Here is a 14,662-nt window from a genome sequence, read left to right as displayed (position 1 = left end):
TTGTCGTAAGTATTTGGATTGAAAAAAGTTGGCCCTTTTGGGGGCTGAGCCTTGGTTATTAGTAGTCTTTAGCGGGAGATGGACTCTTTTCACACAAAAATGGTTCATTATTGTTGACTTCTTAGAAAAACATGGTTTTTTGTTCTGAATATTAATGGAGTGGTCGCTGTACATACAAATACACCTGTATTAATCGAGTAATAAATATCCTCTTCAAAACTCAATTGAGTTTCCATAGGCCGGGATACGGTCGAAACCTTTAACCCGCCCTATATATTATACATACATATTTCTTTTTCCTACAACTGCCAGTGAACGATAGCTGCAGGGGCTGTAATGTGTATGTGTATGTATGGGTGACCAGTGGCTGTGTATGTGTCGTCGTCTCGATCAGCTTGCTCTGGAACGGTGCGGGGTGGGGGAATTATACAAAAGAGTAACGGTTATGATCTCGTTTTTATTGATGAGTTGATGGCCGAGCCGGGGAGTTGCTCGACGCCTCTGCCCCTTTATGGCGGGGGCTGTGGATTAAGTACGCTGGCTGGTCAGGCAGGGTAGACCAGCCACGCCAAGACCTTCTCGGTCGGCGTCTCACGAGCGTCTGAGAGCTCGCCGTGTTCGAGGCTTGGGTCGAACACATGGTCGAGCATAGTCGGTAGACATAGTCGGTGAGGCACGACTATGGAAGAAGCCATACTCCTCGGAGGGCTTCTATGATGCCAATGAGCGCTCGCCGTGATCAGACTTGGGCGGATCACGGGGCCAGCCTGCCTTAGTTCGAGGCCGGCTTTTACGAGGGACGCTGCATCTGGCGGTCCGCGCCGGGATCACCGGGCGCCGGACCCACGGGAGAATCTAGAGCGACTGACAGATGGTCGGTGTAAAAAAGAGGGAAAACAAAAGCCGAAGCCGTAAGAGGACAACCAACGGCCATGAGGGCTTTTGGCTCGGACAGCCAGTATGAAGTCTCCACATAGACATACTATATCTCTATAGCGTGATAATTGGTTTTTGAGCGTGAAGTTGTAGGAATCTCGTCACCATCATCAAGACATTTACTGCGACGCAGAATACATTTCCAAAACCTTCTAGAAAGCTCCACCCCTACCAGTCGAGTGGAAACAAACCGGTCGAAGCACACCTGCAGCCATTAAACTAAAATCAAGCGGAACGGTGCCCAAAACATTCTAGAAAGCTCCACCCCTACCAGAGTGGAACCAAACCGGTCGAAGCACACCGCAGCCATTAAACTACATCGAGCGGAACGGTGCCAATCGTTCCAAAAAATTCTACCCCATCGACAAAAACACATTCCTCGCATACGCATCAACACCAGCTGCAACGGGTCACGTGATGCCCAAAAACACTATAAAAGGAGGTCCACTCCAAACAAACTTCAGTCGACCCACAGCAGCAAGCGTCGACACACAGCAGCAGACCAGTCGACATCCAGCTTCTGACCTGCCACCACTACACTACGCTGACCATGGAGGATCAACCAGCCGAACGAGCCAGCAACACACTGCCGTATCCAGAGACCTTCCGAACATAGCCGAACGAACGAGCCAGCAACACACTGCCGTATCCAGAGACCTTCCGAACAACGAGCCAGCAACACACTGCCGCATCCAGAGACCTTCTGAACACCAAAGAACGAGCCAGCAACACACTGCCGTATCCAGAGACTTGCTGAACCTAGCCAAATGCCGAGCCAGCGACACTCTACCATATCCAGAGACCGCTGAACGACATACTTATACCACTTATAATTATACACGTGTATACGTTGTTATATAAAAATAAATACTTTATACTTACATATAGCAGTATTTAATACCGAAACACAGACGAACTCGTCTATAATACATGGCGGACTGGTGGTGAAGAACACCTTCACAACTAGATCAGTCCCCATAAAGTGTACGCTACGCAACTAGACTAGAACCAAATATTCTAAAGTATCGTCGGTTACTTGACGAGCTAATGAATCAATCCAGCGATAATAATCGATGTGAAGTTAAAATTTAGATGTCCCGCCTGGCATTATTGCGCAATGCATGCATTGGCAGCAGTGTGGAAGTGGCGTGAGGGCGTGGAGGGGGTAGATTGTCGGCGGGCAGGAGTCGGCGAGCGGAGTGGGCGTGTGGCCGTGCGGTGCTGTGCGGAGTGGAGTGGGGCGGGTGAGGGGTGTGTCGGTCCGAGGAGTGCGTGGAGTGCAGTGCAGTGCAGTGCAGTGGAGATGAGCGGGTGGGCCCGTCGCTGGCAGACGCGGCTGGGCGGCTGCGCCCCGGCCGCGTCCCCCGCCGCCCGCAGACTCGACAAGGTGAAGTTCGGAGCGCCGCTGGCCGCCGTTTGCGCCCCCGCAGGAGGACTTCCGGCCCCGCTTCTAGTCAGTACCACTCTATACTACACTAACATAACATCACATCACTCGCATTCCGATCTGCTTATCTCCCGTCCGCATCTAATTGCTGTGTCCACCCATCAATTCATCGCGCTTGTTATTATTGTACAATTGCATGCCGCATGCCTTCTGCCAACTTGCTAACGGACTCCTCCCTCTTCCCCAGGTGTTGATTTTGAAGTTGAACAAGGAGGCGCCGCTGAGGAAAGATGTCTTTCGCGCGCCGGGACACCAGGGTGCCATGAAGAAGCTCATCCACTTCTTGCAGACGGGCCGACTGGTCAACGTAGATAATTACTCCGTCTACACCATTGCCAGTGTTCTGAAGAAATTTTTAAGGTCTAGCACTCGACGTCTCCTTTTGGATGCGGTGCATCCGCTCTAAAATCGCCAGACAAACGAACGACAGATTAACGGACGGCTGCTTTAAATGCAATTCTCGGCTTCTCGAATGATAGATTGCACATCAGATGACGGGTAACCTTTCGATGTGCACATATGCAATTATTAAAATTGATTTGGATCTTTCAGGCGAGTTTAATAAGGCAAGATTCGATAAGTTCCGGATCTTGCCTTATTAAACTTTCCAGAAAGATCTAACCATTTTAATAATTGCATCTGTGCACATCGAAAGGTTACTCGTCATCTGATGTGCAATCTATCATTCGAGAAAACGAGAATTACGTTTAAAGCTGCCGTTCTGTTAATCTTTCGTTAGTTTGTCTAGCGATTTTAGAGCGGATGAACCAAACCCATCCTTTTATCTTATTGACTTCCTCTAACGCAGTGGTTCTTAACCTTGTTGGAAGTACTGAACCCCGCCAATTTCATATGCACATTCACCGAACCCTTCTTAATTGGAAAAATAAAATAAGATTTTTTTCAAATTCAAAACAGGTGTATATTTTACTGGTGCACAAAATTAACCGTGCATCAACATCACTGTGTTCAAAGAACAAAACCATTAAAACATGATTTTCACACAAAAACAATAATAATGAATATTTACTGCAAATCAGTGTGAGTCCTCCTGTTGCCTTTCAGAAATGCGCGGCTTCACCTTGGCAAGTGCCACTCATGTTATTTTCGCAACAAAGTCTGTTCCTTTTCTTCGTTTTTGTGTCCAGCATCCTCGAAAAAGATTGCTAGTAACAAAGATATGTTGTAACAAACGGTATGAAAATCTTCAGAGCTTTCTTAGCAATAACATGGTATGTTACCATTTGTTGACACCAAAACATTAAGAGCGTTGTTGTTCTGAAGAGTTGCTGTTGAGCCTGGCTCTGCTGAATTTCCGCCGAACACCTGAGATTGACTCACCGAACCCTTGGGGTTCGATCGAACCCAGGTTTAGAACCACTGCTCTAACGTGTGACTCGAACAATATCATTATTGGTTTTTGGAGACCTTCGGTGTGTTGTGTTTGAAGAATAATTCATAATAAACGATATGTTTTTTAAAAGTTGTGCAGGATCCGAATTGAAGTACAAAATTCTTATACGAAACAAATTATCTGTTTATTTATTATAATTAGTTTATTGAACTAATTTAATATTGTAATGGTCAAATTCGGGCGGACTCATAGGATATTTTTCTAGGGGTGGTCCAATATTAAGCTTTAATAATAGCAAATGATAACAAAGCAATAGAAAATGACGATGAGAACTGTTAAGAATATTTATTTTCTTCATATAAAAATGAAAAATATATCGATCGATTTTAGGGGCGGTTCGAACTTACTGAAACGCCCCCCAGGTCGAATCTGTCATAAATAAGGGAATAATGAAAATCTCTTAGCAGTTAAATTTTTTCACTATCAAATTTACGTATTTTCAGTAGAATAAAATATATCTCCAAAAGCTAATTATAAATAAATCTAATTATATACAATATTTTAATATAATTAAACAAAATTTATGTTTAATTATTTTATTAATTCATAAGTATTATGCATATGTATGTATATAATAGGGCTCACGGACCTTTCACTCAATGGCGTTACGCGCACAAAATTTCACTCACGCGACAACTGGCTCACAACAGTTTTTTCGACAAATCGGCGGATTTTAAAAAGCATTTATTTAGTTTGTAGTACCAGTATTTCCAAAGGCTTGTTTTCGGTCAAATACTGATACTACCAGTATCAGTACTTTCGGTAATGCCTGTGAGCCAGTTGTCGCGTGAGTGAAATTTCGCGCGCGTAACGTCCATTCTGAACACATATCGTAATACGGTACTCATTACCTTTATTCGTAATAAGTAGAAAATATTAACGCATTATTGAATTCTAAAGCATTTGTAAAAAAAACATCACAGCTGTCAAAACTCAACTGTTATATGAGTCGCTATAAAATTGAAAGTCCAATTTTTAGTTCAAAAAACACTATTTCCCTTTGCCTTAATCCACAAATTCGATATGTTTAGAATCTCGGAAAAGCAGAATCGTATGACAGGCCACCAGTATTTTTGAATATTGCTAAACGCAAAACATTTAACCACTTCATCGCCATAAGCGCACCGGTGCGCCCTCCTTCGTTTTTAAGGCTATGACTCGAAATTAATTTTGTTTTCTTCACAGTGACATATTTTTATTTTTTTTTTTATTTTTAAATGCTTTTTATTATTACGAAATTATGTTCACAATACATCTTATATCTATTTTAATAGCTACTGATCTACTGATCATTTTATATTTTACAATTTAATTTAATTTGGTTAGTAATCATAGTATTATATTATTCTAATGTTAATCTACAGCATAATAGGAAAAATAGCTCAAAAACCTATTTACAATATTTATAAATGCTCATAATACATCTAATACATAATATTAATTAAAGACTCACTAAAGTCGATGACCTAAAGCAGATTGTGTTTGGGTAATCCGTGTGTTATACCTGAAGGGTATAGACATTTTGTTGTAATCACCGAGACTCTTCACAAGTGTGTTAGTATGGTTATTAGTGATTCTGTCATAGAATCTACTGGTTAGTTTGTTAGTAATGTCTGTAACAAATGGAATATTATACAGTGACATCTAAACATATCCTGTGACACTAATGAAATAAATTGAAAATAGTCAATGTTTTTCGTTAGTTTGTGATGTATTCAAGCGTTAGTTTGTTATGTATTGTTAGTTAGTTTGTGATGTATTGAATCGGTTTCTACAAACGCGTGGCGATTAGGTGGTTAAAGTTTTGCGAATAATTTCTCGAAATGAAGCAAAGTGGACTTATGGCACTTTCAAATAAAACGGCTCATATTACAACTGGCGCACATTGAAAGTGTATTTGCGCTTGTATATATATAATTTACTAGTTGAATTGCATTCGAATGTGAATGACCTAAAACGCCAGTTGGAATATGTTACAACTGAAAATACACTTCGACTGAAACATATATACATATTTGTAGTATTTAGAATATTAATGTTTTTTTACACCGGTTGTAATTAGCAATCATAAATGATTGCTAATAAAAAGCAATATGAAATCGATTTCTATTAGATGGTTCAATTTTTTCTACTTTCTAAATTTAATGAAACCATTTTCACTTCAATACTCATGTTAAAATTTAACGATAGAATCGTGCCACTCTTCAATAAACACTGAATTGAAATGTGAAATCATTTACATTATAGAAAACTTCCTGGAGGTGTATTCGGTCCCGAAGGTGAAATGATTCTCTTTAATGCTGTCGAATTACCTGAACAAGATCAAATCGCAGAGATTAGAAGGTAAATCATTTACCATACGATCTATTATTTTTTTTTAATATATACAATAATTGTATAGTAATCATTCCGGCGGATGTTTCAGATTGGTACTATCACTACCCAGCCACACCCAACAGTTGTTAGTATTATTGTTTGGAACGTTTCGGGTGATGGCGTCGAGTGCAGAACGTGCCGGCACAGGAATGACGGCGGAAGCTCTCGGTGTCTCCGTTGCACCTTCGTTTTTCCATTCCTGCGTGTCCGATGGCAGAACAGCCACCATGCAAGACGTGCAGCGCTTTAAAGTACGTGTTCGAGTCGAGTTGATATCAATATTAAAATATGAACGATTACAAATTTGGTCATATTGTATAATAAATATTATATATATATATATATATGTATTCGTTTTGTATTTTTAATTTATTTTATTATTTATTTTGATAATGGAATGGCGAAATGTCGGGTAAAAGTTTTCAGGGTTGAATTTAGTTTTGGTATATCGGTTATTTCAGAGTAATGTTTCGCCGATCGTTGTGCGCGAATGCTGTCGATTATTTGCCGATGAGGAGAGGTTTTAACAGGAATCTAAAGGTTCTCCCGATATGGAATATTAAAATGTATGTGTGCGAGTGTACCCGTGTGCGAGAGTGATTGATTCGACCGGCCCAAAAATCATATCCGGCTCATAGTTTCATAATTATAGTGCACAGATTTTCTCTATAAATGATATTTTATAAGAGTTAGCTTTCACCAATGTAACTTACTTTGCTGAATTAACATTGTAAAGATTTAGCGGTTTTTTTTTTTTTAATTATTATTTAATGTTAAAAATAAACATACGTTTTAACAAACTCCTATGTATAATACTTATATAATTAAATGCTGTATATTTTTTGCTTTCTTTTTTAAATACTAACATAACCAGGCGGAAGTAACAGTAAGTAGATTTAGATTTTACAATGTTTTGTATATATGCACGTTACGGAGATGATACGATATCGCTCAAACTGCGTAGAGAATGTGCATATCCACTTTATCTGGTCAATGTAAGCTGTAAGCACACTTTTAACAGTAAACATAAATTTTCACATGATAACGTACATTCATCGTGACTGCGTATATTATTTATTTTTTGTTTTGTGTAGAATTTGATATACATTTGAATTTTTTTACAATTGTTTGAGAACTGATCTAACTTTGTCTAGCTTTAAAAATTGCAACTTTACTATAAAAAAAATTATAAGAAATCGAATCAAACAAGAAATGGAATGAGTAATTTGTAAAACTTCCGTCATCGTAGCTTATTTTTTTATTATTTTGTTGATTTAAGCTGTTGGTTTGTGTACTTTTGACTTTATTCGAGGATTAACATTGTTAGGTGGCAACGCGAGTGATGCGGCAGCTAATTGAACGGTTTTCTTGCGGAGACGTATTCGGACGTGACAATTATGAGTATTATGCCAGAGTTACGGGGCGAGTTTTGCGCGTTGCCGACGAGTGGATCTGCTCGTTCAGATATCCTCCCCCGCCCAGATATCCCAACGATCAGCAGCTGTATGCCAGTACGCCTAAACTGTTCATCGAAATTATACTAAAATTTAAAGCACTTGTGTAATTGCATTCCGCTGTTGCAGGGAAATTTTATCTGGAGGCTGAAAAGACGTGGTTACAGTGCGAATGTAACCGATGGGGAAATACATTAGATAGTAAGTGAATGTTTCTACGGTTATATTTTTTTTTATATAAAGAAAGTGTTAATGTTTGATTGAAATTTTCAGTGTTGGCGAAGACTGATGAATGCCAATCCATGCCAGCGTTAGCTGATAGTACAATTCCTGCTTTAGGAGGTTTAGGTTGCATTCCGGAGCACACATTATTAGACTCGTGTACTCGACTGTCTGTTTCATTAGAAGATAGTGTCTTTAAGGTATTTTTAAATGCTCATTTAAGCTATAACAACAGAAATACTTGGTTCCACTTGACACTTGCCGCACTGTGATGCATAGCGAGTGACCAGGACTTCATTTCTCTAAATATACTGAATGCAGGGTCTTTTAACTTTATGTTTTCTTCCTGTATTATTCGAATTATGCCATTACGAAATAAAAAATTTATCTGTATTAACAGAAATAGTTATTTTCGTGGGAAGCCCGTTGTACACGTGCCTCACAGATGTGAGAGAGGGGGAATTCAGTACTTGCTGCGCTCAACGTCAGTGTGAGAATGATATCCGCCTTGAAATAATGGCAATGCTTCAGCCATTTTTTCATTTCCTCCACTTATTTTGTATTATTCGACGTTTAATACATGATAAAATGATTTTTATAGCTAATTTCATTAATTAACCTTGCAGATTTCGCATTATTTCAACTTAAAATGCATATTTTTAACTGGACGCTTGAAGTCCAGCACAATGGCTATCGGATTTTTTTAGCACAGTAAGGCAAGTGTTAATAAAGAATACCAAAAAAACATGGAATTTTAAAATAATAACTTTTTTGTTTGATTTGCATTTATGATGAATTTCGACTTCATTATTCCTTTTTGACTTTTAATCAACACCAAATATTTACATGCTTTTGTTAGTATTTACGCAGTTGGCCGTTCAAGCAATGGCTCACTTGTTTATTGACGGTTGAATTTAATCGTCTAAATGACTTCCCGAAATTGACACCTATTTCAATCATTTCAATTCTTTTCAAACAAGACAATAAGGATAATATCATGAAAATCGTTGACCCAGTTTTCAAAATATAATTGGCAAATACATACATATATGGTCTGAATATTTGTATGCAATTTTTGTTTTGTTTTCAATATATTTTGATGGTTTGTAGGTTTCTGTAAGTTCTTCCAGCCAATCTTCGAGGGCAGGATCTAGTCCACACATGACGTTAGAGGAGCTTCGAGCGGTGAATCATTACGCCGAGAGCACACGCAGCCTTTCATATCTACCACAGGTAACTTTTGTATTGTTCATTAACAATCGACTCGTTCATCTGAAATTAACTCAAAGTTTTAAATACATATTTTAAGACGATTATGAAGAAAGTCTCTTTTTTTTTTGAAATATTAGATTATTAGTTTGGTTTATGTGATGAAATGTTTTTTCTTGCTAACAGGAGGGATTAAAAGTAGTTCAGGCATCTCTGTTGGAGTGATAATTATTGGTAGATACAATTTTATTTTGTGTTATATATCTATATATTTATATAAATGTTACCTTTTGTGAACACCAACAATTCACGTGATTAACAAAACAGTACCACTCATTTGTATGTTTATCCTGCACCTCCTAATTATAGTTCACTGTGTCGGTGAATGGTGATTCGAATATACATTATTGTGTCCAAATACATATACATATATATATTTAGTCATCCGAAAACAAAAATCACCCCAACAGTTGTATTGCACCACTGAAATACTGTAAGCTTTTCGACTCTCGTGCCCAACCAGTATATTCCATGCTTTTCAGTTGTCTATAATTTCTATACCAGTTCTACAATGCTTTTATTACTATATGAAATGTAATATATAATATATTTTGGAAAAGGGCTATTTTTTAAATTATTAAAAATAATGTACAAAAGTTAAACCGACATATATCTATTGTTCCATAGTATTGTTAGATATTTTGTTTGTACGGGGTGGCAAATAAGTTTATTACTGAGGTTATTATACAAAAACTAAACACATTTGATTTTCCATTAATTACGACAAAAAATAATTTCAAATCCAAATATTTGCATCTCGGATATTATCTCGGAATTCAGAATCTTACATATATTTTGCTTATCTACATACAACCTATTTTCTTAGAAAGTAGATTTTTAATCAAGTAATTACTCATTTTTATGATAAACTTTAATATTTTGAAAAATCAATAACAAACTTTTTGCCATTCATGTTTATATACATTTGTAAACAAAATGATTTATTTACTTGATTAACCCTTTGAGTGCTGACGAAATTTTCACCAACATTTCCAACTAGAATTGTTTAGAAGTTCAATAGAAAGCAGGTATAAAATCCAAACTAACCCTAGATCACTACCGCCGAGGATTTTGAGTTTTATAAAGGTGTGTTTAGACTCTCTAATATATCTACCAAAAAATATAAAAAACACAAAAGAAGTCTATTAATGAATATATTTTTCCAAAACCAGTTCCATCTTCTTCATTGTTGTTAAAATGTAATGCTCACAATCTAAAATACTCGGCAGTTAGGGATTTCCATCGAGAAATTCTGCTATGGTTATAAATTCAGAAATTCCGGTGTCAACCAGTCTTTATAAACATTGACACGGATTACACGACCCACGTTTAATGCATTTTTTTTAACGCTACCTGGACAGGCTCAGCGGGTAGTATTCTTGTTTATTTTTTACATACTCAAAAAACAACGCCTATTGACGTATTTCAGGCTCACGGACTTGTTGGCTAAACGCCAATCGGCGTTGGTCAGCATTCAAAGGGTTAAAACGTTATCTTTGTTATCTATGAAAAATCGGTCAAAACGATTTTTACAATCAATGCGATAATTTCCAAATATTTCAAGTATTTTCAGATAATTTATCACCGACTTTTAATCACCATTGCAACTAGTCCATTGTTTTTTTTTATATACATTTTATACAACATACAACAACATTCAAATAATACTAAATATTTTTCCAGCAAAATGAAAATAAACATCCATACATATACTATTACATTTCTTTTGTGTATTTTTAAAATGGGTAGTGAATGCATGCTATGTGTGTACGTGATAGTCCCCCTGATCCCTCTGTGTTTGTCGAAACTGCGATTCCCAAGAAATTTTGTAACAAATAAAACACACGTACTCAAAAAATAAATATTACACTCATCGGTGTGTGAAAAATTTTGAATAACGATACAAAATAATGGGAACAGACTATGCAAAAGTGTACCGAGTGCAGTTATATGTAGTATGACGTACATTGGTGTGTTTTGAGCAGGTGCACGAGAGGCAACGGGCGCGAATGCGGACCCGCTCCGAATGGTTCCTGCAGCCAGCAGTCTCTTTGGAGCTGCGACCTCCATCCGGTATGCCCGAACTTGCCACTGTTCCCACTCATCTCTCACTACCACCCGCAACACCGTGCCGTCCGCCATCAGCCACACCCTCCCACACTGACAGTATACCGTTCCTATTGTTTGTCGCCTGTCTCGAGTTTTTGTTTTGACCAGTCACCAGACCGCCGACCGCAAAATATTCGCTCGCACCCTTATATCCGTTTGGGGCTCGTTCGTCTCGGTATACGATTTTTGTTTTGTTATTTTTGTTTTTTTTTCTCTTACTGTACTTTGTACGCTGATATGCTAATGTTGGAGGTCCTACGCTTTTTATTATATTTGGCATCTGGTGGATTGTGGTAACATAAATGTTCTATGTTTTCTTTTGTCGTATTTAATTTTGTATTATTCGTCCTACTAACTCATTCCTCCTCACAAGATATATATTATTATTATTATATTTGTATCACGTTTCTTTGGTAATACAATTTTCATATTTTCTTTAGAATATGTATTTCTACAGTAGTGGAATTTAACGTAGAAATTTAGATTGGTATTATAATTTTAATTTAGTCGATGTAAACGGTGTAATATATTAAATTTATTTAAATAAATTGTGCAATTGTTTAATATGGATACGTAAAAATTATAATTCAAATGAATTTATTCAAAAATTAATGGTTTAGGATTTTGCATGAAATCATGACATGTAAAATACAAATATTATATTTCATTTTTCTTATTACATAGTATTAGAAATCATTAATATTTTTATAAATTCTTTTTTTTTTGTAAAACATTACGTTTTCACTTTATTTTAAAATCATCTATTTGAATCATAAAAAAATCAGAAATATAAATTTTTTTTCATTTGATTCATCATTACGGGGGCGGGATGATGTTTATATCATTGCAATCATCATGTTGATCTGTAATTGTAATCATTTTTTATTTAAAAAAAAACTTTATATTTATAATTGACTTTGACTTCAAACTTTAAGAATAAAAACTCGTTAATACAATATGTATGTCAATACTAATAATTAACAGTCGTTGTTACCAAATTCAATTTGTTTTCATTTCAATATGAAGCATTTCGTTATTATACATATGTTAAAGTCCAAGTGTTCACTCTGGTTCGTTCATGAACATACTAGTTTGTTCATACACGAACTTAGCTTATATTGGCTTTAGTGTAAGCGCTAACAGTCAAAAGCTATCTAAAACGTCAAGTATTTTAATGGGAACTCCTATGGAAACCACCTTACAACGTTGCTATAGTTAGTAAGCATAGTGGATAGAACAAACGATTCAGAATACTTAAACTATTGCCTAATACTATGTGCGTGTATAAACTAGTTTGTTTGTCAATTTGTTCTTTTGTGTGCACTATAACTGGCCAGATTGGTTCGTGTATGAACAAACTAGCATATTCATCAACGAACGAAATGTACACTTGGACACATCAAATATATAATTTCGAAAGATACTTTGTATGTAACTATTGTTGATTCATAGAAAAACAAATGAATATTCAAATAAAATTAAACTGTACAAATAAATTAAATGAAATGTTTACTATTAGATTGGCCATGTTTAAGCGGTTTATATTACAAATACCGAGAGAAGCCGGGTAAAAACACTAGTGTATTATACATATACAAAGCATTCAGCTCAATCGTGATAGTGTTCAATTATATTTCCCGTCCCCGATCATTGAGCTACATAGTTTGATATTCAAATTATGTAGCTTAATGACAGTTTGATTGCACATTGCATTATTACTTGGAGAAATTTCACTAGGAGCACGGTGCATATTACATTTGTATCGATCATACAAACCTTCATCTCGTGGTTTTAGTGGGTGTGCGGTATGAAATCAACCACGTTATACATGCGATCTGATCGAACTTGATGGAATTTTATGTAGGTGGTGAGCGCCGTAGTTCACGGAGAAGATCCCGACGCGCCTGTGCTGGACGCGGAACTTCCACTGCAAACGGAGCTCGACTGCGTGCCCTCTGTCACTCCGATGCCGAAGTCTCACTCCCTCTGCTGCCTCGCTGCGCTGCCCTCGCCACCCAATGACATTCCCCGATCGCAGATCTTACCTGCACGACTCCCTAAATTAAAAGGTTAACAAAATATATATATGTAAGGAGAACATTGAGAATCTTGTATGTATATGTATATGTAAAAGGAAAAAAAATTCAATGAACAATTGATTAAGTCACACATGTCCAGATTGTATAAAAGAATATTACTTTAATTTTTTTATCTATGGCACATTCCAAAACAAAAAAAAATTCGCGAAACGCTTGTTCTTATTATCGATACGGTTTCTGAACATCGATTTTTTTTTACGTATTATATTCAAATAAAATGATAGTGGTTTATAGCAACTGCGTATTGTATTTGTTGTAAAACGTGCATGTTTCTTCTGAAAAATAATCCTAGTCTTACTCTTTATTTTCTTTTGATGATTTATGACTGATATTATAATTTCATATTATCTCTATTATGTAACATGTACCACCGTTACTTTTCACTCGAGAGGTTCTAGCGTAAGGGTGTGGACGTAAATATGTAACTCGAAACACGTTTTGTCTAGTATTACATACATCTATCTATATATATATATATAAAAATAAATGTTTGTCTGTTTGTCATGTATGCGTTCCTATACCATTTAACCGATTGCGATGAGACTTACATGAGTTATTGTGTGCGATGGTTTCTGTAAAAAAATATCGCCCAAAAACGGGAACTGGAACGGAATGAGTGACATTGCAACGCAATAATTTCAAAAATGTGTTCGCATCGCCACCTGCGTTGTTAGGGTAAAATAAACAAACAATTGAATAATTTCAAATGTGTTCGTCGCCTGCGTTTTTCCGACAAATTATCATTACTGTAATTAAATTTGATTATTAAGTATTAATTTGAAACTGAAGCATTCACTTATCGAAACACATCGAGAAACGGGAACGGGAACTGCATGCGTTATTGTGGCATTGCAACGCATGCCGGGTTCAGCTAGTGCATACATACATATATAAGATACGTGTGATGTTTCTATGTTGGCACGATTTTAAGATTTGGTGTTTTTCAAAAACGGGTCGTTGAGGTTTTTAGTAATTCTCAAATGTGCCTACGGTCGTTTTTAAATGTTAGACGGTAGGTGTGTTGTGTCAAAATTTCGCAGTGTGCATTTATAGCAGTGGCGTGCCGTCCATGGGGGTGTCGCGAAAGACGCTGCCGTTGTAATTCTAATATGTTTCCTTTGTAAATAAGGGTTGTTCTATATATATTTTTCAATGTAAAGTATCAAGATAAGTTAGCAAGATACATAAATGTTAACGGGTAATGTTTTGCTGGAAGCCGACCATGTAATCGCACAGCCACAGTAAATCGCACGCCACTGTTGTATGTTAATTGTTTTTCGTGTGGTTGTTGTTGTATTCATGTTTATTAAAATAACACATTTGTTGAAATTTTTTA

The 14,662-nt window shown here is 36.7% G+C and overlaps 1 protein-coding gene across 8 annotated transcripts; it reads left to right on the top strand.

Annotated features, from left to right (window-relative positions):
- The first annotated feature begins 2,098 nt into the window (after positions 1 to 2,098).
- On the top strand, positions 2,099 to 13,603 carry RhoGAP71E (Rho GTPase activating protein at 71E). Of its 8 annotated transcripts, none has more exons than XR_013260528.1 (11): positions 2,099 to 2,389; positions 2,571 to 2,743; positions 6,045 to 6,140; positions 6,223 to 6,424; positions 7,501 to 7,684; positions 7,757 to 7,828; positions 7,901 to 8,049; positions 8,960 to 9,082; positions 9,245 to 9,292; positions 11,104 to 11,191; positions 13,092 to 13,453. XR_013260528.1 is itself a non-coding variant. In XM_077429814.1 (10 exons), the coding sequence occupies exons 1-10, from the start codon at positions 2,240 to 2,242 to the stop codon at positions 13,247 to 13,249; spliced, it is 1,395 nt and encodes a 464-aa protein (XP_077285940.1). In that variant the 5' UTR covers positions 2,107 to 2,239; the 3' UTR covers positions 13,250 to 13,603. The 8 variants fall into 8 exon arrangements, 4 of the variants coding, with proteins under 4 accessions (XP_077285940.1, XP_077285939.1, XP_077285942.1 ...); XR_013260529.1 differs by having other exon boundaries at positions 2,107 to 2,389; positions 11,104 to 11,402; XR_013260527.1 differs by lacking the exon at positions 9,245 to 9,292 and having other exon boundaries at positions 2,107 to 2,389; positions 11,104 to 11,402; positions 13,092 to 13,582.
- Positions 13,604 to 14,662: the final 1,059 nt, after the last annotated feature.

This window comes from Arctopsyche grandis, chromosome 4 (genome assembly GCF_051622035.1).
Source record: "Arctopsyche grandis isolate Sample6627 chromosome 4, ASM5162203v2, whole genome shotgun sequence".
In the NCBI taxonomy this organism is placed as follows: Eukaryota; Metazoa; Arthropoda; class Insecta; order Trichoptera; family Hydropsychidae; genus Arctopsyche; species Arctopsyche grandis.
This window is presented reverse-complemented; position numbering and strand designations above follow the sequence as displayed.

What these genes read in the sequence shown, in the direction of transcription:
- RhoGAP71E (XM_077429813.1), top strand. Translation starts at nt 2,240, where the DNA reads ATGAGCGGGTGGGCCCGTCGCTGGCAGACGCGGCTGGGCGGCTGCGCC. An exon ending in CAAATCGCAGAGATTAGAAG is followed by an intron (nt 6,141 to 6,222) that starts GTAAATCATTTA and finishes CGGATGTTTCAG; the next exon opens with ATTGGTACTATCACTACCCA. An exon ending in GCCTTTCATATCTACCACAG is followed by an intron (nt 9,083 to 11,100) that starts GTAACTTTTGTA and finishes GTGTGTTTTGAG; the next exon opens with CAGGTGCACGAGAGGCAACG.